At 59.2% G+C, this 23614-nt stretch overlaps 4 protein-coding genes across 4 annotated transcripts in view; 3 read left to right on the top strand and 1 right to left on the bottom strand.

Moving 5' to 3' along the window:
- EXD3 (exonuclease 3'-5' domain containing 3) overlaps nt 1-1362 on the top strand; it is a 32886-nt gene extending 31524 nt beyond the window's left edge. Inside the window, exon 20 of the mRNA XM_029287247.1 lies at nt 1000-1362. Coding sequence (XP_029143080.1) covers nt 1000-1295 — 296 coding nt within the window. The 3' untranslated portion in view covers nt 1296-1362. The remainder of the gene's footprint in view (nt 1-999) is intronic.
- A 4875-nt stretch (nt 1363-6237) lies between these two features.
- Nucleotides 6238-6612, top strand: NRARP (NOTCH regulated ankyrin repeat protein). Its single transcript, XM_015831629.1, has one exon. The coding sequence runs from the start codon at nt 6238-6240 to the stop codon at nt 6610-6612; it is 375 nt and encodes a 124-aa protein (XP_015687115.1).
- A 7168-nt stretch (nt 6613-13780) lies between these two features.
- AMBP (alpha-1-microglobulin/bikunin precursor) lies at nt 13781-16882 on the bottom strand. The gene is made up of 10 exons (XM_015831628.1): nt 16769-16882; nt 16296-16438; nt 16126-16202; nt 15891-16004; nt 15165-15266; nt 14918-14955; nt 14753-14831; nt 14364-14531; nt 14091-14255; nt 13781-13842 (listed from the first exon to the last, which is right to left on the bottom strand). Exons 1-10 carry the CDS (start codon nt 16880-16882, stop codon nt 13781-13783), a joined length of 1062 nt encoding a protein of 353 aa, XP_015687114.1.
- A 1304-nt stretch (nt 16883-18186) lies between these two features.
- On the top strand, nt 18187-22847 carry CCDC183 (coiled-coil domain containing 183). Its single transcript, XM_015831627.1, has 14 exons — nt 18187-18256; nt 18514-18635; nt 18800-18877; nt 18953-19120; nt 19218-19322; nt 19639-19761; nt 19845-19973; nt 20183-20237; nt 20344-20444; nt 20852-21012; nt 21122-21287; nt 21527-21652; nt 22012-22108; nt 22546-22847. The coding sequence occupies exons 1-14, from the start codon at nt 18187-18189 to the stop codon at nt 22674-22676; spliced, it is 1632 nt and encodes a 543-aa protein (XP_015687113.1). The 3' UTR covers nt 22677-22847.
- The last annotated feature ends 767 nt before the right edge of the window (nt 22848-23614 follow it).

The following is a 23614-nucleotide window of genomic DNA, read 5'->3' as shown; positions in this document are numbered from 1 at the left end:
CCTCTCTCCAGGCAGTGGCCCCGGGTTAGCACGCACACCTTCAGCATCCTGAGAAGGGCTGGCTCTCACCTTGCCTTCTTGTTGAGGGAAACCGAGACAGCTCTTGTGTATGGGCCCGAATTCCCCACCGGCACCTTTGAACATTTCTGAGATCCTGAAGGGTTTTGTTTTTTTTTACACCCGTGACCTGTCAAGAGGGGCAAATGGCTCCTATCTGAAGGGGTGTGTGTGTGTGTGTGTGTGTGTTGTGACTTTACACAGGAAGGGAAGGCAGGCCATTTGGCCTTTTTTGCCAGGGACACTTCAAAGGGTCACCAACACAAAAGCACTTCAAAGTGGCCGTTTGTCAGTGAGGAACTTGTAAAGCCCCCTCCATCCCATGCCCCCCCAAGGAATTCTTTTCAAAGCCCTTCTCCCTTGGAAAAGCCCCCCCCCGCTCCCCCCCCACCAGTGCAGAGAATGCCAGCAAGGGCCCCTCGCCAAAAGGTCACCTCCTTGCCGTCTCACCAAAGACAAAGGGGGTTTTCTTTGGGAAGGGAGGGAGTTGGAGAAGCAGAACGGGGTGGGTGGGCGGTGGAGGAGCCCCCTTTGAGTGGGGAGACAGAGTCACCAGCAGAGTTCTCTCCCACGCTACACCGGGTTGATTTCACAATAAAAAGGCATCGGCAGAAACCTTCCCATTTGTGCTGCAGGGTCAGACTCTCGGACAGGCTGCCTCTGGAGGGCTTTCCAGTAAAAGTGCCCGTTTTGCACTGGGCCAGAGAAGGTTGAAAGTGGGAGGGGGGGCAGATCTTTGCCCACGGAGCCCAGTGTCCCCTCTGCATCCTGCAGGGACTCGCCTTCAGTCACTGCTCCTCTCTCTAGCCCGGCAAAACGGGTCTTCTCCAGAGGATGCCGGGAATCTGAAGCAGCAGCTGCCCCCCCACCCGCTCCCCACCCGTGGGCGATGGCCCAGTGGCCCACAGCGGGGAAGGCTAAGTGCTGCTCTTTGTTTTACAGAGGCCTGTCTGGGAGATCCTGGCCCCACCGCCACCGTGGAGCCCCCAAGTCATCAACCTGCCTGCAGTCCCAGATGGGAGGGGCTGGAAGCGGCGGGCCCAGGGGACGAACCCCCCCTGCTGCCCACCGGCATCCGCTTGAGAGTTGAGGCCGTCCCACCCGGGGTGCTGTCCAAGGAAGAGCCGGACTGCTTCTACTGCTGCAGCCAGTGCGGCCAGGTCTTCTGGGAGGGCTCCCACCTGGGCCGCCTGGTCTCCCAGTTCAGGGAGGTGCTGGACCTGCCGGAAGAGAGCTGAACTGGGGCCGGGGCTTGTCCGTGGGCTCTGCTCAGGAATGGGGAGGGTCCCAGGGCCCCTCAAAGCCTCCCTCACGGCGGGAGGGCATGTTGGCAGGCCATCCCCTTTTAGAGGGACCTCCGAAAGGATTTTCGGCTTCTTTCCTCAGGTGCTCTTTTGGCGCGACCATCTCACAGGGTCAGACCCACACCACCACTGCCTGTCTTGTGGGGAGGGGCTGTCGCCTCTAGCGGGAAATGGAACTCCAGACCCCAGGACCAAATGTTATCTTGGAGGTTGGGGGATCCCAACACACACACACACACACACACACACACACACACACACACGCACAGAGCCCTCTGCAGAGTGCAACTTAGAGCCTTTGCCCATCTTTCTCTCCCCCTCCCCTGCACAGAAAAGGTCCTGCTGTTTCTCTGGAGATAAGAGGCACGGGCAAGAAATGTCTGCCTTGATGCCAGCCAGCCAGCCAGCCCCTCCTTCCTGTTGCCCCTCCTTTGCTTGCCCGTTTACCCTCTGAGTTTCAGCCAAGAGAGCCCACAGGGAGACCTCTAGGCCTCTCTGAGAAACTTGGACCTTCAGTCTGGAGGGCCAGCGGCCTCTCTCCTCTCGGGGCTCTCCTTGGCTCTGTGCCCCCACCCCCCACCCCAGAGCCCCCACTCCTCACCTAATGAGACGCCCCTGGCAGAGCCGTCCGCAAGGCTAGACGAGCAGGTCTATGGATGCTTTGGGCAGGGGTGTAAATGCTACTGAGATTTGTATGAGTAAAATACGTCTTTTTACGCATTCAGCTGCAGAGTTTGTAGGACAATAAAGGACTGTGCTACTTAAATGAGGTGAGGTCATCCGACTCCTGCTCTTCTGATTTACTCTTCACAGCCACATTTTGCCCACCAAGCATCACATTTAGGAAGGGGGGATTTAAAGCCTCAAATGTTAAAAGTTACACTTCTGTCAAGGATGAATGCTTGAATATTCTGTTTATGCCGACTTTCCTTCCCAAGAAGGAGCTCAGGTGCTCACAAGAGCAGGCGACTCCCCTGCGAGCAAAGGCTTTCGCAGGGACGGGAGGCCACCCAAAGACCCATCAGTCTCCTGGTGGGGGGGTTGCGCTGGGGGCCTGGCTCGCTCTCCTGGCACGGGAGCTCCATAATTCCGGAAGGAAGTTTCATTTCCCTCCCTCATCCTGCCCTCAAGGCAGGCAGGCAGCCAAAGGGCAGGAAGGGGGTTTCTGAGCATCTCAAGACAAGCTCGGTCGATCTCAGAGGACGCCACCCCTTCTGGGCTTTGGCTCTTCGGAGAGACTAGCAGCCCCCAGGAGGGCGGGGACCAGGCCCCTTGGCACAGTCTGCCAGGGCAGCCCCCCAAAGCGGCTCAGGAGTCCCAGGGGAACCGCGGTCCCTCTCTTCTCCCACAAGGGTGAAGGCGCTCGGGCCCCTCACGTAATGAAATGGCCCCCCGAGGTTTGGCGCGGCAGAGACCCGGCCCAGATGGCGTCACCAGAAGCACCGGCTTTCCTTGCGCAGGAAAAGAGGGCTCAAAGGCCGGGGGCGGCTGGCCCTGGGCGGCTTTTGGAGGAAGCGATGAAGGCAGCGCAACACGGAAGACCGACGGGCAGGAGCCGTGCATCGGTCATCTGCGGAGAGTTTCTGATCAGGATCGAGGGCCTCGCGCGCTTCCCTTTGCGCAGGGTGAAAGGAGGAGGCCGCCAGCCCTCGGATCAGCGTCCCTGCCAGGGGTGGCCCGCCCTTGGCACCGCTTGCTTCGGGCCCGTCACCTGCCCCCCCCCCTTCCCCGGTCGGTCTCCTCCGCTGAGCCGCCTTTCCCACCGCCCACTCTGCACGGGGCTCGCTCTCTGCGTGCCTAAGCGAAACTGCGCTGCTGCTGCTTCGCCCAGATCTCGGCAGAGATACCGGCGCTGGCACCCCGGCCTCCCTCGGCAGCGCGATTTCCTCCCCCCCGCCCGGGGACCCGCGTGCGCCTGCGCCCGCCCCGCCCCGCCCCTCCGGCCCCGCCCTCCCCGCGGCTGGGAAGAAAGGCGCGAGACTTTCCCACGCTCCCGGGTTCACGGTAATGAGGCCGCGTCGACCCCGCCCCCGCCGGCAGACCCCGCCCCCGCCTCCTAGGAGGGCCGCCCGGCTCGGACCGCATCGCCGCTGCTGAGGGGGCGTCGCTCGTCCCCCCCCCCCAGGCGCGCCCAGAAGGCCGCGGCTCCGACGGAGAAGGGCCGGTGGCTTCGCGGCCCAAGCGGCTCCTGCGCGCCCAGGTACGTGTGAGGAGGGCGCCCCGGGGGCTGGCCACGTTTCCTCACACGGAGAGCGAAGGAAGAGCTGAGGTTCCCCCCAGGCCTGGGCACGGATTCATCGGGATCGCTGGCTTGTGCGATACGCGGATCCTCCACATCCAAAGGGCCAAATCAGCCGCTCAAGATGGTCCGTCCAGGCGGCTGGAACCGTCGCGTGAACACGCCCTGAGTGCTCAGTGCCTCGGTTTTTCTCTCCACATCGGCCTAAGGGGCCTCCCTCCCTCCCTCCCTCCCTGCGGCAGAGGAGCCGGAATTATTGGGGGGCTTTGCTGCCCCGAGGCTTAGGACGGGGAGGGGGCCTGTAGTCCTGCCATGAAGGATTTATTTTCATGCAAAGTACAACTTGGCTCCAGACACTTCCCCCCCCCTTTCTCAATCTCCCCCCCCCACGCCAACACACACCCGAGAAAGTCACCCCCAAAGCTTCTTTGACAACATGGGGGAGGGGGGTCCTTCACCCCTCAGGGAGGAAAGGAGAGAGAAAAGTGTCTCTCGCTTGGAGGTAAAGGTGAACGTGCCGGGCAGACTTTCAGGCCACATAGGACTCTTGGCTTGTATGCGACGTCTCTGAGAGTCCAGACTTCTTTCATCTTGTTTTAAGTGCTCCTTGGGATGGGAAATACCCCCCCACTCCCCTCGGCTGGCCAGTGCTTGGTTTTTTCTCACGCCCTGGTTGCCCCCTGCCCCCCCCCCCTCCGCCTGTTCCACTTTCAGTTTTCTTCCTCTTTTCCCCCTGAAATTGATTGAGTCAGCAGTTCCTTTGTGGGCTTGGCTGCGGCTTCTGTCTTTTGTTTGCCCAGCAATCCTTTCAATAGATCTGCTTCCTGATAAGGGCCCCCTGCCTCCTGCCCCATGTAAACTGAGTCCTCCCTTTGGGGAGCCAGCCCCATGGCAGCACTCACAGAAAAGGCCTTTTTCTGGAGCAGGCGGGGACCCACAGGCAGCCTGGAAATAATGGCACTCCTGCACCCCATCTCTGCCCCCCCCTAGCCTCCCTCAGGGGCTTCAGCGGGGGGGGGACAGTAGGAGGCCTGGGCCTGAGTTTTTGCGCCCAACACAAAACCTTTTCTTACTATTTCTGCAAAAATTGCCAATAGCCGCCCTGGAAACCACAATAAAAGTGTGTTCACCAAAACCCCACATTTTGTCTTATAAAGCAATTACTTTGGAAGTCGTAATGCATGGGGGGGGCACAGCAGGGGAAGAGGAACCTTCTCGAAGATCTTTCCATTGGGTTTGCTGACATCTCCAGCAGTTGTTTGAATCAGGGAGGTATCCGAGGTTGTGCTGTCGCCTCTGCCCAAGCTCTCCCCCCCCCCCCGGTTTTCCCCTAGAATTTAAGACAGACGCTTGACTTTACCTGTGCCTATTTGGCCTTCCAGGATGCCCTGGATCCTGCAGGAACCTGAGGGCAGCAACTGCATGCAAGAAGGAGGCAGACTTGACAGTCAGCCGGTTGCTTCTTTGGGACAGAGAAAACAGGTGAGTTACCAGGCCTTTCAAACGAGCTGGTTTATTTGTTGTTTCTTGAGCTATGGAATTGTGCTGTAGTTTACTTGTAGCTGTTGTAGTTATGCGGGTGGATGCCCAACCGGGAGCTACAGATGGTCAAGGGGACAGGTGCTCCAGCCACTTAGCAACTTCATCCTGCAGCCCATGGACAAAATGTTAGTCCCTTGTACTTCAGGACTCTGCATTTTTAAAAGTTAACAGAAGCAGCAGTAATTCAGCCAGGCAAGCATTTCTGAGCGGAAAGTAAGGGATGGTAGCCACCCCTGTTGAATTTCTGCCTCACAAGCTTGTTTTAAAAGTGCAGGAGCTGTTTTGAAGGGATGGGAAAGTGGTGCCATGTCAGCAAGCACCCGTTGGCTTCTCTTACTCAGGAATTGGGGCTGATGTGTGGGCTCGGGTCTTTTCCTGGGGAGGGGGAAGAATTAGGAAATCGGGGTTGGGGAGCCAAAAGGCCAGCGGCTCTTTCTGTCCCTCAGCACCTCTCCGCCCGTCCTCGGCTGCATCTGCCCGTTCCTTCTTCTAGGCGCTCCAAGGCGGAGCTGCCCCTCGGGAGACCAAGTGGGGACAAGCAACCCGCCCGCCCCTTTTCCTCTCGATCCGGCCGATCGTGCCTGGAACCACCGGGCTGGGGGAGGAGCCGTCGCAGGCAAAGACGGGCAGGGCGATCCCTCGGTGCTCGCCCGGGCCCCACGAGCCCTCATCGCCCGGCTGCCGTAATGCAAGCGAGGGCTGCGCTCGCCCGACCGACCCCGGGAAGCCGCCGCCCCCGCCCCCCCCGGCCGTGCGCAGGGAAGGCGGGGCTCTGCCGGCCCTCCTTCGCCATGCGGCGACCAATCCGCTCCCGAGGGGGCGGGGCGGGGCGGGCTTCGGCCATTGTTATGCAAATGCCACAGGGACGCCTAAAAAGCGCCCCCGCCGGCAGCTCGCTCAGTCCCCGGCCGACCCGCGGCGCCCGGCGCCCGTACCAGCCCGCCATCCCTCGAGCCAGCCGGCGATCCCGGCCGCGGTGTGGACCTAGGAGCCCGGCGTTGCGAAGCAGGCCAGCCGGCCTCTTCGGGGCCCGCGCGCCTTGCCCATGCGGGGCCGGCCGCGACGCCTGCCCCGTCGCCAGCCGGGCGCGCAGCCATGAGCCAGGCGGAGTTGTCGGCCCCCCGCGCGGCGCCCAGCCAGCGCGTCTTCCAGGAGGCGGTGCGCAAGGGCAACACGGCCGAGCTGCACTCGCTGCTGCAGAACATGAGCAGCTGCGAGTTCAACGTGAACTCCTTCGGGCCCGAGGGCCAGACGGCGCTGCACCAGTCGGTGATCGACGGCAACCTGGAGCTGGTCAAGCTGCTGGTCAAGTTCGGCGCGGACATCCGCCTGGCCAACCGCGACGGCTGGAGCGCCCTGCACATCGCCGCCTTCGGGGGTCACCAGGACATCGTCCTCTACCTGATCACCAAGGCCAAGTACTCGGCCGCCGGCGGAGGAGGCGGCGCGGGGGGCGGCGGCCGCGGCTGAGCGCGCTTCGGGAACTCCGCGGCGGCGGCGGCGGCGGCGCCCCGAAACCCCTCCGGTCCAGCCAGTTGCCGAGCGCAGCGGCGCCTCAGTCGCCCGAGTCCGCCAGAAGGACTGAGCCCTGCGCCGATTCCCGGGAGAGATGCGCGTTGTCGGCCGGCCGGCCCCGCCGCTCGGGCAGAGGAGACTCGGGCGCTGGCCCCGACCTGCCCGCCCTTCGAGAGCCGCCGCGCTCCGTCCCGCCGCCGCCGCCGCCGCTCTGCCTCTCATCTACCTCGGTTCTTCCACAGTGTTGGCTCCCCCGCTCGTTCGTTCCTCGGGGCCGATCAGCCGCTGCCCACCGCAGCCCGGACCTGGTTCCCCGCCGCCAGCAGCTGCCGCCCCCCCCCCAGGCAAGCCGCGGCCCGGCGGGGTCCTCTCCGCGGCTGAGGGTCGCCCTGCAGCTCTTGCTCTGGAGCAAGACGCTGGTAGCTTTTGTCTGGTGTCCAGACCGAAATAGCCCCTCCTCGGCGCAGCCCTTCGTGCGCTCTTCTTATCCACCCCGCCAGAGGGCGGGAGAGCTCCCCCCCCTTTTTCTCTTCTTTTTGGCAAAAAGGGTGAATTTCGCCCCCCGGGGAAGGGGGTGCTTTAGGAAGCGTCTCCGGAAGATCGAAGGCGCCCCCTGCTGCTGATGGAGGGAAAGCAAACTACTGAAACCCGAACCCTTTCGAAGGAGGCGATTCCCACGCGGGGCTGGCTTCGGGAAGGAGAGGAACTGAGCGCCCGCGTGCCTTCGATGCTGCTCGTGAGTCTCTGCCTGGTGTGGTGCGCCCGGGCAGCCCCGTGAATGTCGAGGAAATCACCCGCCTCTTCGGCCCCCTTTTCGTGTGCACTAGAGAGCGCGAGAGCGCGAGAGAGAGATGAATAATCCCTTCCGCTGCCGCCTCGCCTGCGTCTCTTCTCCCCGCCCCTCAAATAGCCATTAAACCTTTTAAACTATAGTTTTCCACTGTGTTTGGGCTGAGCGTTTAAGTATTTATCTTGTACGTGTGCAAGGATGTGTGTGAACATGAATAGTTTGTGACTTGGGCGTTTTGTTTGAAGGGATGTTTATTTTGGTAGTTCAGAAAATGCAGGTTTTTTATTTTGAGGGGTGGCTATTACGCATATTTCTTCCCTAATTCCTGCAATAATTTCCCCCACCCCATTGCACTGAGTTATTTTGCTATCTCCAGTTCCTCCATGCACCCCCCCCCCCAAAGTGGGAGCCTGTTTTCTGCAGCCCCCTCCTGCTTACATTCTTCCTGGTTGATTTGCAAAAGGCATGGCGGTTGGGGGCTTCACCAGCCCTGCTGGGGGGGGTTGCAGGGAGCCTGAGGGTCCTTGGTGGGGGAGAACCAGATCCTTTTTTCAACTTTGAGGGGGATGTTTTAGAGTTGCACATGATTTCTTTTTGTCTTAAAACAGATTTGCCGCAATAAAATGTCATAACATTTATGGCATAATTATTAAATAAGAAAAAAGTAGCTTGTGTTCAGAAATCCAAGATCAGATTTCAGTTTTAGGAAAAGATCTTGGTTAAAAGCCGGTTTTTCTAAAAAAAAAAAGACTCATGTAAAGATGTTAACACATATTTATATTTTTATATATGAAAAGTATACTTTTGGAGACTGTGAAACCTTTTTTTGGGGGGGGGTGAAATGAAATATCCTCTAGGCTTCTTCTGCTCTGATTCTGACATCCCCGCTCTTTCCTTCTTTTAAAGAACTAATGGGAGAAACTCCCCCACCCCCAAGAGGTGTTTTTCCCTGCTATGGGAACTCAGCTAGGAATATCTGCCTTTGAGGGAGAAAAAGGGGTTCATTATCTTAGTTAGCAAATGAGCAAATTGGCATTGGGCAGGTTCTCCCCACAGGAATGGCTCCTAATCCTTGCTCTAAAGTGAGACCTGCCCAGCTTGGTGGGACTTGCACTGCTGGGCTGACACAGGAGGGAATAAATTAGATACTTTCTATGCAACCCATAAAGTTATTGAATGTAGCCAGGTGTTATGTCCCACCTGACACACACACACGCATGCACCCACTGAGACCTAAAAGGGATAATGTTTTGGCTACTTGTGCTGCTGGATCCTTTGTGCCAAAATGGGAAGTGTCTCTTTGTTTGAGATGCATCAATTTTGTGCTGAACCATCTTTAAGTCTAAATATTTTTCTTGGGAAAATGCATTAACACTTGTGAAAAAACAGATATTGGAAGAAGCTGACCCCCCCCCCCCAGATTACTTTAGTGAGCAGCCTTTTGCTAGACAATGGTCGTTTCCCCCCCTCCCGTTTCTAGACGGCAAATAACTTTCTTAATTATGTTAATTAATTTGTGCAGAATTTTAGGCTTATGTTGAAGCTCTACGTGGGTGACTGTATGATCACTTTTTAACTGGATGACGGAGACTGCAAGGCTGTGTTGGGGGGGGCTGCATTTCTGAGTATATCATAGCATTGTGTAGTCCCAGGGTGAGAAATTTATAAGTAATTTTTCCACTGATCTTTTTATATAAAAAAATGTTCCTATGTTTGTGTGTGCTTTGTTTTTCTTTTCCTGACCAGAGGCGGAGATTTCAAGGAAGCTGCAGATGGACAGGGAGCACGAAGGGGGCAAGACAGACAGACAAGGGGGCGGGTGTGAGAGAGAAAGAGGGTGCTGCCGTTGTCTTGGACCACAGCTCCCATCATTCCTCGCCAAAAGGGAGAGTTGGACGCCCTGGAAGGCTACCGGGGAATGGGATCAAACTGCAGCAACTTTAGCAGGCGTGGGACTAATGGAAGGGAACTCTGAAGGAGAGCCTCCATTGCCAGGAACAGTTCAGCTTCAGAGTAGTGTAAACGATGGAAGGGGAAGCATCCGTATGGTTTTGGGCTGCCAGGATGAGGGCTGTAGCTCCCCACCTCTTTGGACAGAGGAAACCAGCCCCTTTTGTTTCTCTCCCTCACTGAGTGTTCAGTGGCCCTGGAGGAGAGGGGCCCAGGAGAGCCACAGAGTCCCCACCCAGCTGGTGTGGCTGTCCCGGCATCTACGGGCGGGCACCAGGTTGTGCAGGGCTCTTGAGGCTGGCATCCTTACAGGGACAGCATTTCTCCCCTGAAGCCGGCTCTTCACACAACAGGGTGACTTTGATTTGTGGGACTGATTGGCCCAGGCTGGATTCTCACAAGAAGCTGACCCCCATCGAACTGTTTGGGTTGGATTCACACAGCCTGACAAGGGCGGTGAATGAGGTTGGCTACCTGAGCCTGGCTATGCCATCGGACAGTGGGGCCCCTCGCTAACCCATTGGCAGTTTCGTGGTCCTGGCTACAAGGCAGAGGCTTCTCCCCACACGGGGGCTTTCAAGATGCCTTGCCCTTGGGGGGAGCTGGAGCACAGCCACCGTCCACCGTGGAGGTCTGATTGGGCCCCACACCTTGGCCTATTGGGCAGTGGATGCCTGTTGGCAGTACTCTGACTCCCAGGGCGGCCTGGCAGGCTAGGGCTGGAGATGGGGACGGGGTGCCTGCCTCCACGAGAACCAGACCCGGCTCTGAAACAGCCCACCCCCTTAAATCCTTAGGGTTCAGTCTGTGCTGTGTGAGCAGATCACCCGAGGGGCTGGGCGAACTAGAGCAGGGCACTCGGGCCTCAGTACAGCAACCTTGAGCCCCTTCCCACAGCTGGCACCTGGGTGGGTTGCTTTGCTGGCGTGGGGAAAGGCTGCCCTGCCAGCTGGGCTGGTGAGAACATCTGTCTCCAGCGGCTCCTGGCATCCCGAGTGAGGCTGACTGCTGTGAGCTCGGGGGGGGGGGGGAGGTAGAAAGAAGGGAAGGTGACGCTTCCCTGCCCTGCTTGGGGCGGCTGCCACATCCAGCCCTGCTCGGCTGGCTTTCCAGGATTCCCCCAGGCAGAAGGGCCCCTCCCAAGCCCCAGCATCTTGGGTTTTCTCTTAAAAACGGTTTTGTTTTGTTTTGCTGCTCTAGGCCTGTGCCACCTTGTTATTCTAATTTTATATTATTTTTCCTAATCTCATTGTCCCCGAGTTGCTCTTGTTGCCGAGACCGAAAGAATTTTGAACTTCTCAAGTGTTTCCTGCAATTGTCTCCAGTTTTTTTGTTTTGCACGACTGACTCCAAAGCAGATGGACGAGGGCACCTCTCGGTCTTGGGGGGGGAGGGGGCACAAGAGCTTCATTTCCCTTGTGATTGACGCATGAGGGTGGGAGTGGGGGTGTCAGATTTGAATGCCTTAATATCCAAAGTGGGGGGGGATCGGGTTGCTGCAAAGTCTACAAGGACCCCCATTTCAATGTACTTTTCAGATCCTTTGTTGGGAATCTGCATCACCACAGACAAGAAATTGAGCTGAACCCAATTGAAAAAATACTTGGCTGTTTTTACATTATATAAAGGGTAGCCTGGTTTTTGAAGGAGGGGCTTATTGAATTGGGAGAAGGATGCCCCAAATCTGTCTGGATTCTCTAGCGGGGACCTTGTTCAATAGGGCTTTTGCATTGGGTGTGAATTCGGCTCCCTCCAGGGGTCCAGCTGACCCTTGCACCCCAAATCCTGTTCTGCAACCTCCCTCAGGTGAGAATCTCCCAGGAACAGAAGCCCCTCCAAGGCCACTCCTTCTCTTGGCCCCTGGCCCGCCCTGGCTAGAGGGGCCCCCCTTCCCAGCTCTTCCGAAGCGCCAGCCCGCCAGCCACCGTGCAGGGTGGACCTTCTTGGTGGCAGGACCTTTTGTGAGCGTGGTGCCTTTCCCACACCCTCATCTTGGTGGGGCTGCCGAGAAGAAGGCAGCCCCCTCCCTCTGCTGTTTGCAAAAAGGGGGTCTCGTTCAGCCCCTCTTCCTGGGTCTCCTCTCCCCCTCCCCCTGACCAGCTCTTTTCTTTCCCGAGAGGGGCTGGTTCCCTGAACCCCTTGGAGCCCCCTCCGGTTCCTTTCAAAGCAGCATTGACGCCTTCTCAGCCCCTGCCTCCTCCTCCCCCCTCGCGCACCCCCACTGTTCCCCTTCAGCCTTTTTCCAGCTATTCATTCCCAGGACAGCCTCCCCGGCCTCCTCCTGCTCCCCTCTCTCAAGCAGCTGGTATGCTAATGAGCCCCCCCCAGCAGAAAGGGGCGGGAGGGGGGGCTCCAGAAGCCATGCCAGGAGCAGCAGCCGAACAAAGGAGGCTCCCACCAGCCAGCTTTTCACATTCAAATCCTTTAAACAGGGAGCTCCAGTCCCCCATTCAGAGCCCTGCATTAAATCCAGGAGGGAGGGAGGGAGGGAGGGAGGAAGGGAGGCTGCTTTGCCTAGGCCGGCGGGGGCTGGTGTGTGTGTGTGGGGGGGCAAGGGGGCTGTAGAACGGCCTGGGCAAAGGATCTACCTGGGCCCCTTCTCACTCGCCCATTCCCAGGTATTGGTGGTCCAGGATGGGAACTGGGACAACAGTCTGTTGGGGAAGGAAGGAAGGAAGGAAGGAAGGAAGGAAGGAAGGAGGGCAGTCTTCTCCTTTGCCACACAGTCTTTAAGTGGCCAAGTGTTCTGTGTTGCCAGGCTTGCAGGCTGGCACTTCAGAGCTTGGTCAGCAGATGAGGGGCCATCGTCCATCTGTGAGAAGCAGGGCAGTGGGTGACCTCAACCCTGGGGAGGGCATCCCCTTGCTGTAACCTCCTTCAGAGATACTTTGCAGCCTTATAAAATGGGGGGGGGCTAAATGGCTCTCACTGGCGTGATCTCCCAGAGACCTGCACCCTCTGGGGCCACCCCCGTTTCCTTGCCGAGAGCCCCAGGGTCAGGGGTCCTTCAAGTAGGACCCAGGAGTCTGCCCCAGACCAGCCCTGCTTGACAATGCAAGTGGGGAGGGAAGGAGGCCGATTTCACTTTCCCCCCCCCCAGACCCTCTTCCTTGCAGGTCAGTGTGCTCTCTGATCCTGGCTTGCTTTTGGGGGTCCTTCCTTCCTTCCTGGTCTCTCCATTCGGACCCCCCTCCCTGCCTATGGGAGTGCAGGATGGTCTCCTACCGCCATCTTCCAGGATGGAAAGCAAGGCGAGGGGCGAGGAGGGCTCCCTCCCTGGCGGAAGTGCCAGCCCTGGGTCTCTGCTCTCAATGCGCCATTCACCCTGCTCAGCCGCACAGAAAATCTGGGTCATCAGATCCTTGCCCTGCCTGGAGACAACTGTGGCTTTCTTCCTTTTAAGGGCTGCAAGCCGCAGAGATGTCCCTTTTGGGGAGGGGGCTGAGAAACAGCGGCAGCTTCGGTGGGAAAGGGCTGAGCCAGGCTGGTGTGGTGGGGAGCAGTTGCCCACCCAGCCCAGGGCCCTGCCTGCTGTCTGTAAACACCTCTCCCTTGCAAGCCCCTCTGAGCAGGGTGTGTGTGTGTGTGTCTCCTGCAAGCTCAGCACAGGCCATTGCAGGGATGCCCCCCCCCCCAATCCCTTTCCCCAAGAGCACATTGGGGAGAGCTAGTGCTATTCTTGCCCCACACAGGAGACCAAGTAGCCCTGGCTGCTTGTGGGGGGGGGGAGTGTGTGTCCCCCTCCCAGCCTGCCAGGGATGTTGCCTGGAGCAGCAGCTGGACAGGCCAAAGCCTCCGTGCCCAGCTGAGATGGCGGCTGGGGTGCCATGAAGAGTCGCTCCCCGGGATAGGACTGGAGCGAAGGCATGCTGAAAAAAGCAGCAATTGATGGGGAGGGGCGAAACCCCCCCCCACCTGCGAGCACCTGATAGGATCTGGCTCCTGGCTGACTGGCAGGGGGCACTCCATGCCAGTGGATGCCCAGGGCAGCTGCTGCCGTCCCAGAGAAAACTCTGGGAAAGAGAGTGCTGCCCCCCTGGCGCCCCCTGCTGGTTCCAAGGGGAAACAGCCAGCAGGGAGAGGATGGCAGAAGCCCCCCCTCCCCGCCCCTCCCGGCCAGGGGCTTGAGATGGGAGGAGCCACGGCAAGCAGGCCCTTGGGTGGGGGAGGAAGGAAGGGGCAAACAGGGCTGCAGGAAAGATTGTGGAAGGACGTGAGAAAGCAACCTGAAATCCCCCAGGGATGATGCCAGGGAGAGGGAGGGTCCCGGAGTGAGGAGACAGGCTCGCTTTGGTCCAGCAGCTGCCTTTATTGATGCCAGCAGGAAGCCGGCTTTGAAAATGGGGCTGGTCCTCTTGCTTCCTCCTCTCGCTTGCTGGCCTCTCACAGGGCAGACGGGCGCAAGAACTCCTCCCCGTCTGCAGGGGGAGACGGGCGGTTGGTCCCTGGGGCAAGGGGGAGACCCCAGACTGCCCCCTGTGAGCCCAGGAGAACCAGGAGGCCAGGTGGCTGTGCAGGACCCAGCCTGGATCAAGGATCTGGATGGAAAAGGCCCCTCCCTCCCTCGGGATGAGCCTGGCAGCAGAGGGCATCCCCCCCACTCCATTTCTCATTCGCTCGCTCGCTCTCCCTCCCCTTTGGCATCACACCCCCCCATGGAAAACTGCCGCCAGGGGCTTCTTCCCCCACCTACCGCTGGGGAGGAGGCCACAGTACTCCTGGCACTCCTTCTCCAGGTAGAACTTGTTGGCGTTGCCTCCGCAGCCCCGGAAGGTGAGGCACTTGCCCTGCTTGGCATCGAAGGCCCAAAACGTGTCCTTGCAGGGCTCTCCTGGGACGATGGGCAGCCGGCAGGCGGCTGCAGGCAGAGAGGGAGGGAGAGGTTGCCGCTGAGGGTCAACGCAGGACTTGGGGGGGGCCACACGAACCCCCCCCACCCCACACCCGCTGGCCTTGCTGCACTCACCCTCCGTCCGGCAGGTCTGCAGGCAGCCGCGCTCCGAGGGAAAGTTGTTTTGGTTTCCCCGGCAGCCGCCATAGAAGAATCTCTCGCAGTTCTGGGATGTGGTGTTGTAGAAGTAGCGCAGCTCCATCCCCAGGCAGGGGCCGGCGTCCTTGGGCTGCAGGCAGAAATCTGTGGGGAGAGAGCCGGCCCACTTGCCTCCAGGAGAGCCGTTTCAGGCAGAGGAGCAGGAACCTCCAGCGGGCATGATCGGAGTCATGCCCGCACTGCTGGTCCCCCCCCCCAGTCCCTGACCACCCAGCTGATGGGGATCCCCCAGGGGAGCTGCGGGAAGTGGAGGGCCAGCTTGGGGAAAGGGGCTTGAGGCCTCCTGGGGTCTCTGGGAAGCTCACCTTCCCTGTTGCCCCCACCAAATGATGGGGAACCATCGGCAGAGCCTGCTTCCTCGTCCCAGGTGCTCCTCCGGTCTCTCTGGGGGAGAAAATGGGCCAGTCCTGATTTCGGGGGGGGGGGATTAAGGGCTGAGCCCAGGAAGGCCCCTCAAGGAAATTATGTACCTGCACGTTGAGTTCTGGCTGGGGGGGGACGCACTCCCCTGAGGAAAGAGACAGCAGTCAGAGGGGTCGGGGGGGGGCACTGTCTCCACAGCCGGTGGCCCTTTGAGGGAAGGAAGGGCAGGCGAGCCAGACAGCCTCAAAGAGTGTGGCATGAGTGGGGGGGGTTCCCTCCCTCCCTCCCTCCACTACCCCACCTCTCCTGGACTGGGAAGACCCTTCCCCTCCTCCCCTCTAGCTTTTGGTTTGCCTGTTTCTGTCAGTGTGAAGAAGGAGTCCTGGGGAATGCCCAGGGTCACGGAGAACTCTTTGAAGGCCTCTATCAGGTCCTGGGGCAGGTGGGGGCTCCTCCCTGGAATGGACAAGAGGCGCATGGCATTGGCATTCCCGCCATATGGAATCCATCTGTTCAATGCTGAATGGAGCCTCCATCTTCAATAGCAGACTACCCCTTCTTACATGCGATGGGCAGGGCTCCCGCTGAGCTTTTGGGGCTCTGGGAGGCAGCCTCCTTGTCCTTCCCCCGCTTGGAGGAGGCTGGCCCAGCCACTGGCCAAGAGGCCTGGCATCCCTGGCTCCGAGGGCAAACTCTCCTGCCCACCCCCCACCCCGCCTCTTGGAAATCAGAGTAAACAGGAAGGCTGTGGGCGGAGCCTTCCTTTGCCCTTTGCCCCAGCCCCCCTGGGAGCCCCCAGCTTGCCACTCCCAGGTGGGCTCCTGTGCAGGGGACCAGGGGGACGCTGCATGTCTCCAGCTGGGGGCCAGAGAGGCGGGTCTTCCAGTCGGATCCGGAGGGCTGCCCCAGAGGCTGTGGGGGCAGCTTCTGGTGCTGCATGGGGGTGTCTGCAGCCCTCAGCAATCCCTCTCTGGCCCCGAAAGTGGAGAGCCAAGCCGTCTGTCCCAGGAACCCCCCACCCATGTTCAGTTTTGCACCCAGGGCTCCGGGCTGGCTTCCATCCCTGTAGCAGCCGCCTACCATAAAGTTGGGTGGTGACGGTGTAGCCGTAGCTGCTGTTCTTCTTCCAGGCGAGGAAGGCGTACTCATCGTAGTTGGTGCGAGCCACGTAGCCCTCAATGTGGGTTTCCCATCCTGGGGGGAGGAGGCAGAATGATTTCCCCCTTCCTATGGCCCAAGAAGCTGGGCTACAAATGCTGGGCAGCCCCCCTGCCCCGCCCACGAGACCGCTGAGCACCAAAGTCCCCCAACCTACTAGAGTTGTAGTAATGGTATTTCCCGGGGGTGCTGCTCTTCTGGTAAACTCCAACCGCTTGGCTGCAGGTGCCTTGCCTGCAAGGGGGGGGAGGAGGGAGAGAGTGGCTGAGAACTGATTAGGTGGCGTTAATCACTGGCAGGTCTTGCAGCCGTGATGGCTGTACTTACCGGAGCCTCGTGGAGGTGACCGAGAGCTCGTTGCTGGTGTCCCCTGGAGCCACCATCAGCGTCCCCATCAGGTAGCGCTCCTTATATTTCTTCAACCACTTGCAGGTTGTGCCGAGCGCGATGGCGTACCACTTCCCGTAGACCTGGTGAGGACAACCAAAAGGGCTTATGCTAAAACCATGTCCAGTGCAGGCCTTGTGGCGGAAAGCAGACTTCTTCAGCGGAGTTTTCCTCCACTCCTACAGGTTGGTGCTTCTGTGGCTCTTGGCATCCCTGTTTTTGTGCCCGTCCTCCGTTGGAGTCGGGGATCCTCACGGTAACGCTAGCTAGAATTCCAGCCCTTGCTGTTCTGTTTGGACTTACGCCAGATCCATAACAATGACAGAAATGGTTAAAGAGATTGAAGACTGAGCTTTAAGAGGCCACCTGAAGCCCGTTCCTCATTTTACCCTGTCAACACAAAGGGGTCTTACTCTCGCTTCATCGAAATCCTGCTGGATTTGGATGGGGTCAGCTGGAGCGACTGGACTGCCGCTGGCCGAGAGGAGAACGGTGGCGCAGAGGAGAAGAAGCACTGGCGGCTTCATGGCTGCGGCTGCACTTCTGCTCTGCTCGGCTTCTGCGGGCAGCTCTGGGGCTGCAGTGGGGCGGCTTTGTTTTTCTAGCATGAGGAAATTCGAACTTTGGTCTGCGGGCTGCACCAAAGGTGAACGGCCTTGCGATGGATGCGGCTGCCCGAGAGCCTGAAGATGGGCTCCCCTGCACCTCCCGGTTGAATTTGAGAGGGGGGGGGCAGAGAAATGTATTTGGATAAGGGAAGGGGGCTTCCCTCCCACCGTTCCTGTCCATTCAGCTGAGGCGAGGGGGGGTCTCGCCAAGCCCTGGGCTGATTGCAAGACGGTAACCGCCTTTTAGCAGTGGGTCCTGGTGGGCAGCTCTCCGTCCTCGTCCTTTGCGGAAGGCCCTTCCCGGAGGCTCCTGCTTCGATCTGGATTGACCAAAGGCATCCTGACACTGTGGGGTCTTTCTGTCAGCCTGCAGACCCTCAAGCCCTCCCTCGCTGCCTGTGTTCCTTGTCCCAGGAATAATTAACCAAAGCAAACAGTGGGAGACAGCAGCCCGCATCCAAGGTTGCAAACCCTCCAAGGTTTTCAGTTTGGACATTGGTTTCTAAACAGACAATGTTATTGCAGGCCAGCAGCCAGGTTTCATCGGAAGTGGCCGAAATCTGAAATGGGCTATTTTCCTCTGGTTTTGCTGTAAACAGATCTCCAGCATCGCTGCCTGCCGGCTGAAAGGATTGGCAGCTCAGCCAGCCACACAGGAAACCGGCCGGTCAGCCCAGGTGGGATTCAGGCAGAGCCAGGAGGGACCCTTTCCGGGCCAAGGGGCTTAAGCAGCCGTCCACCTCGGCCTCAGGCGCTCTGGAGAAAGCCAGCTTGAAGCAGGGGCTGGCAGAGCTCCAGAAGCCTTGGCTAAGCGCGGCCCAGATGGAACGGGGGGGGGGCTTTCCCGGCAGGGATCAGGTGGCCCCTTCGGTCACACATTAGGCTGGCCATTCCCCTCGCTAGCTGGGAGTGACCCGCAGGGGGGCGAAGTGTGCGGGACCCCTGGACCGGCCCCTGCAGAAGAATTGGCTGGCTCTTCAGGGCAGAATTCCAGCCGAGAGCGTCCCGACGGGTTCCAGGGGGAATCTTCAGATTGTGATGCCTTCATGTGACACATAAAGGCATCGCAATTTCCCTCCAGATGTCACAGAGCCCCAGCAGAGGCTGCACAAACCCAGGCTGGACCGAGAGGGGGAGCTTGGCTGGCCCTTGCTGCCTGTCTCCCTTGAAGGGCAGAAGAGGTTTTTCCGGAGCTCGGGGAGGCGCGATCCAAAGGACTCAGGATGAGGTTCAAGAGGAAAAAAGATCTGAAGGAGCAAATCCGTGAGCTGCAGTCCATCATTCACATCCAAGGTAGCTCTTCTCCGGCCCTCCGAGTGCGCCCACCTGGCTGGATCCTGGCCTCTTCGTCACTGGGAGGGGAGGGGAGGGGAGGGGAAATGCTCCCGGCTGGCCTTTTGCAAGTGGGTCTTGCAAGTGGGCTGCTGTTTATGGGAGGAGGGCCTCCGAGAAGGGCCTGGCTGGCTTCGGCCTGCCCAGAGCAGCAGCGGCCCTCTTCCCTCGGTGGCTCCCGTGAGTCCCCTCCACCCTCCACCCGCCTTCCCTTCCAGAACAAGGGAGGAAGCTCCGCACCCAAGGGAGCGAAGAGGCCGTGCGCAAGAACAGGGAGCTGATCGGCTTCCTGCGTACCACGCTGCAGGGAGAGATGCATGAGCTGAATCTGGGGCTGAAGGTGAGCGCTCTGGGTCTGCCCCACATGCCTGCCTGGCCCAGATTAGCCCTGCACAACAGAGAGGAGGGGAGGCAGGGTGGCGCCTGCTTTGTTCCCAGCTCTCTCAGCCATCCCGTTGGGCGGATGGTCTGCAGCTCTCGCCTCTCTTTCTCTGCTCCTCGTAGTATGACCACGTCACGATCAGCAGGGCCTGCCTGGACAGGAAGCGGCTGAAAATCGCTTTGGCAGAATACACTGTGGAGGTAACTGGTGGGCACATCCTTTCCCCAACGCCTTCCCTCCAGGTCTCCTCAACAGGCCCTTCCACCCCTTCCTAGCAAGCTCGAGAGTCCCTGAGCAAACGGGTCTTCGACCGGATGAACACCCACAACATCCTCTTGTACGAAGTCAAGCGCCGGGGGAAACGCCTGGAGGAGCTCCAGGTGACACTGCAGGACCTCATCGACCTGGAGATGGCCAGTCCTGAGGTCCAGCTCCAGCTCCAAGTGAGATCCAGCTGCCCTGCCCTGCCCTGGGATGGAGGACCCTGGAATGCCCAGGGAGGGTGGGGCGCCTTTCCCTCTGCCTTTTCTGTGCATGCAGACCATCCGTCAGCTGGAGAACAACATGGAGAAGATGCAGGTGAACATTGTGACGGCAGACAAGGTCCACATCCTGTACGTGAAGATGCTGGACGTGCTGAGAGCTGTGAGTCCAGTTTGGTGCTTCTGGCCAACCTCTGCAGAGGGTGCTGGGTCTGATCAAAATTGTGGCAGTCCCTCTGTCCTCCTGCTTGGGGAGTGGGGTGGGGGGCCCTCAATTCTGGGCACTCTGCAGGACTGACCTCATTGCCAGAAGCATTCCCCTGTGGGTACTGGAAAGAGAATGCCGGGAGGGAGGGAGGGAGGAAGGGAGGAAGGGCCAGTCCCTCTTCCCTCCTGCTTCAGCAGCAGTCCTGGTGGCTGTGCTGGGGACAAGGGTGCCTCCCCCCATTGCTCCTTCCAGAATCTCCTCCTCCCTGCAGGAGCTTTCTCAGCTTCCTTTTGTCCTGGACACCTTGGCGCGCCGGGTGGGCACCTACCAGATGGAGCTGCAGGGGATGGACCTGATGGCAACGGATATGCGGGAAGCCACGGAGGCCGCCAAGGTGAGAGCCACCGGGGCAGCTTTCGGCCTTGTCAGCCTCTGCCCGGCACTCCCACCCATCCCTCACTCCCCCTGTGGCTGCAGATGGACATGGCCAAGGCTGAAAATGAGTTAATTGCGGAGAAGAAATTCCGGGAAAACTCGCTCAGTATCCAGAAGAAGCAGATAGAGCGGATCCGCGCGAAGGATGCCGGTGAGAGGCACCGTCGGACGGTGAGTCCTTCTGAGGCGCCTGGAGCCCTGCTGGCCTCCTTCAACAAGCCGGTGTGGGGTCTGGCTCTGAGGGGACCCTCCGCATCTAGGCTGCCTCTGAGGGGACACAGCTCAGGGCTGAGGCCTTGAGCCCCCCGGGGGCTTCTGGGGTTCCTCTGCCTTCTGCAAGAGTACCTTCCCCTAATTCGTGGCTTGGCTTCCATTATCAGCAAGCCCGGCGAGACATGGACTTCCCTGCCCTGATGATCCGTGAAGGAACAAGGGGTAAGCAGGCCGGTGCGCCCCCAGCCACCCTCGTCAGACGTTGAAGGTTCCTCTGAGAGGGCACAGCCTGGGGTCGAACCCCCCTGCAGGTCTCCTGTTCTTCCAGGGGCAAAGCTGGAGGCTTCCAAGGCCCAGATTGAGTACCAGGGTCTAGTGACCAGCGAGGTGGAGAAGATCAAAAGTGCCGTGCAGTGCTCACATCTCTGGGTATGTCCAGGAGCCCAGCCCAGACTGTTTTTTTCTTTGCTCTGACGCAATTCCTCCAAAGCTCAGCCGTGAGCAGGGCAAGGGGAGCGTCAGCAGCCCCACATCCTGGTTGCCCCCTTTTCCTCTTCTCCAAAAATACCCTCGGGAGTTGCGTTTTAGGAGTTCTTTCAGACGGGTGAAAATGACCTGCTTTGCCACCTGGTGGAGGCAGAAGCTCCCCAGTCTCTGGCTTGGCTTCTCTCCTTAAGTCCCTGACACCAGCTGAAGCCCCCGCCCGTGTTTTTGGGAAGGATGCTCTGATGCAGGGGAGAGGAGCGGGTTGGGGAGGTGAAACATGGGGAAGGAAGTTCCCAACGATGGCCCACAGACACCGTCTTCTCTTCCCTCTCTCCCTCCTTTCCTGCCAGGATATTGCTGGGCGCTTCATGGCCCAGAAGAAGTCTGAGGAGAACCTTCAGCAGCAGATCGCCGAATCAGAGAAGAAGCGACGAGGCCTCAAGTCCCAGCTGAAGGCTCTGGAGCTGCAGCGAGCTGAGCTGACATTCCACCAGTCCCCAGGCTTCCTCAGGTACCTGCCACCTTTTCATCAGCAGAGGCACCAGGATTGAGAACGCCTCAGCACCACCTCTGGCTGCCTCAACCCGACAGACCCAAAGTAAAGTGGCTTCTCCTCCCAGCTCAAAGAAGCTAGAAGAGAATCTGCGGAAGAACCTGGAGGAGGAGGAGGAACGGCTTTCACGGGTCCATGACCAGGCCTCCAAAAACCAGGAGCTTCTCCTCCATTTTGAGAATGGGGTCGACAACCTGATCCTCAGGCTGTGTGACATCCGTGTGCCTGGCCAGGTCTGTCCCTCTCTCAGAGGGTTTCTCTAGCCAGCAGCCCCTCGGCCGGCCCTGACCCAGAGCAGGTCCCCCAGAAGCCCCCTGCCTGTCCCCTGCCTCTCTTCTTCCCTGCCCCTTATGCAATGGGAGAGCCAGTGGGGAAGAAGCCCCCTCCTGCAGAGGAAACGGTGGGGTGGGGAGCTGGAGGGCGGGCCCAGGTGCAGCGGGTCTGACCTGGACCTTTATCCCCTGCTTTACAGGAGGGCTTCCCCAAGACGGAGGATGTCTTCGAGAAGCTGCAGTTTTGTGAAACAAAACTTCTGCATTTGAGCCGCATTATGCTCGATTTGCCCACCGACAGATTCAGCCCAGACGAGAGCGACGAGGTGAGTCTTCTCCTCCGGCTGCAGGCTGCAGTCGCTGCCTTTATGCTGGGCCAGGAGCCAGAGCGCTTCCCTCCAAGGTGGCGGAAATGTGCCCCAGAAATGTGATCCAGGGACTAACAGGATCCTGATTCCGCCTCCTGTGATATTGCCAGGCTGGCTCTGGGCACTCCCCCCCCGCTTCCTTGACTCAGCCCATCCCTGCTTGCGTACCAGGCAGGCACCCCAAGCCTGACAAGGGAGGGAAGTTCTGGGCTGAAGCGGCCATGGGCATCTTGGTGGGCATCACGCTCTCTCCGCCCCCCCTCCCCGCTTCAATGTCTTGCCTGCCACCTTCTAATTCTGATACGTAATTTGGACAGACGTTTGTTCACCTCCGGAATTTCCTTGAGGAGAGCACTGGGGATGAAGAGCAGAACCTGAGAATCGCTTTCAATGAGGACGAAGAGGATGTCCGAGGTCTGTCCTGTCTTGGGGGGGGGGGTCAGCAAGGGATGGGCTTCCAGCAGCTCCCCACTGGCATTCATGCAGCTCTGGGCTGGGCTTCACTGGGGGGGGGGGGGGGGGGGGGGGGCTATTGCTGCCAGATCAGAAAGTTATGCCTTGTTGGGAGTTTCCCAGCAGATCCCTCTTCCTAGGCTTTCTTGTGAAACAGCCTTTCAGTGTTTTCCCAGGGAAGGTTCACCGTACTGGATCCACTCTGGAGCAGCAGGGTAGGGGCTGCCCTGGCCTCAGTCCAGCTCAGCCGGTGGCCACCGTGTGTGTGTGTGTGTGTGTGTGTGTGTGTGTGTGTGAAGCAGAGGCTTTCTTCGCCTGACCCACTGCCACAGGGCCAGCCTGTGGGCCAAACCGTGGGTTCCTTCCTCCCCTTGTCTCTCTTTAACCCTCCACCACAGAAGCCTTTCACTTTGCGGACATCGACCACAGCTACGTGCCCAGTCGGGAGGAGATCAAGAAGGAGGGCCTGAAGCTGATTGAGGAGAAGACCAAGGTGACTAAGAAAAAGCAGAGAGGGGCCAAGAAATGAGAGTTCCAAAAACTTGGCGGCCCCTATTTCTCGGATATGGAGATTTGACTCTATCCTCTATTTTTTAATCTGTATTTGTTTAAAATGACATTGAACGTGCTTTAAACACGCCTCCTATGGAATGTGCAAAAGAGAAGTCTTCCCATGTTTCCATAAATTGAGAATAAAGGCAAAAAGAGGTTGATGTTGGCTTGCTCTGAATCAGATCCTCCTCGGTGCAGATTTCTTTATAAAGGCGATAATAGGGAGGATGTTCAGTTCAGGCTGGGAAAGTGCGACTTTGGGCCCAAAGGTTGCATAAATCTTATTCCGCCAGTCGCACACGCACGCGCACACACACACACACACATAACACACGCAGGGCTGGGTAGGAGAGACTTGTGGGTGGCCCTGAGGTTGCAGGCACGTTATTCCACGACTTCATTTGGCCTTCCGGAGGCAGATCCGTGGAACTGGGACCGGGAGCCGCCTTTGCGCGGGCTTCGGCCGAAGCGGCTCGGCAGGGACGGTGGCGCCGCCCGGCTTGCCTGGGGCGGCTGCATTTCGCCTGCAGAGACCCAGGCGGCCGCTTGGGGGCGCAAGCAGACCCAGAGGCCGCCTACTGACGGCTCTCAGTTCAGCATCCAGCGAAGAGCGGAGTCCGCCTTTCGAGGAGCCGTTGTTGTCCCTCACGGGCCACCGTCCTAAGACTGCGCGGCTTGCCTGGTTGCTAAGCTACATTACAGACGGTAGCGCGCGCCATCCCGCGTTTCCGGCCCTTTCTGTCCCGAACTGGTTGCCGTAATCCGCTAAGGTGCTGCTACATCCGGAGCTGTAGAAGGCAAATCGGGGCAATGACGCGGTTCAAAAGCGGAGCGGCTTCGTCCTCCCGCCACGGCGCGGTTGCCTCAATAGGCTCAAGTATCCCTTTCTGTCCTCGTGGGTGCCCGTAGTTCCGG

The sequence above is a fragment of the Protobothrops mucrosquamatus genome, unplaced genomic scaffold, assembly GCF_001527695.2.
Source record: "Protobothrops mucrosquamatus isolate PMUCROS unplaced genomic scaffold, P.Mucros_1.0 scaffold_270, whole genome shotgun sequence".
In the NCBI taxonomy this organism is placed as follows: domain Eukaryota; kingdom Metazoa; phylum Chordata; class Lepidosauria; order Squamata; family Viperidae; genus Protobothrops; species Protobothrops mucrosquamatus.
Note: the sequence above shows the minus strand (reverse complement) of the source record. Positions and strands in the feature narration are given on the sequence as shown.

Excerpts from the sequence above, each read along its gene's own strand:
- NRARP (XM_015831629.1), top strand. The coding sequence starts at position 6,238 with ATGAGCCAGGCGGAGTTGTCGGCCCCCCGCGCGGCGCCCAGCCAGCGC.
- AMBP (XM_015831628.1), bottom strand. The coding sequence starts at position 16,882 with ATGAAGCCGCCAGTGCTTCTTCTCCTCTGCGCCACCGTTCTCCTCTCG. Across the intron at positions 15,267-15,890 it reads CGTCACCACCCAACTTTATG|GGAGGAGCCCCCACCTGCCC; the intron begins GTAGGCGGCTGC and ends TGTCCATTCCAG. Across the intron at positions 14,256-14,363 it reads GCAGACCTGCCGGACGGAGG|CCGCCTGCCGGCTGCCCATC; the intron begins GTGAGTGCAGCA and ends CTCTGCCTGCAG.
- CCDC183 (XM_015831627.1), top strand. The coding sequence starts at position 18,187 with ATGAGGTTCAAGAGGAAAAAAGATCTGAAGGAGCAAATCCGTGAGCTG. Across the intron at positions 19,121-19,217 it reads AGGTCCAGCTCCAGCTCCAA|ACCATCCGTCAGCTGGAGAA; the intron begins GTGAGATCCAGC and ends CTGTGCATGCAG. Across the intron at positions 19,974-20,182 it reads GTGAGAGGCACCGTCGGACG|CAAGCCCGGCGAGACATGGA; the intron begins GTGAGTCCTTCT and ends TTCCATTATCAG.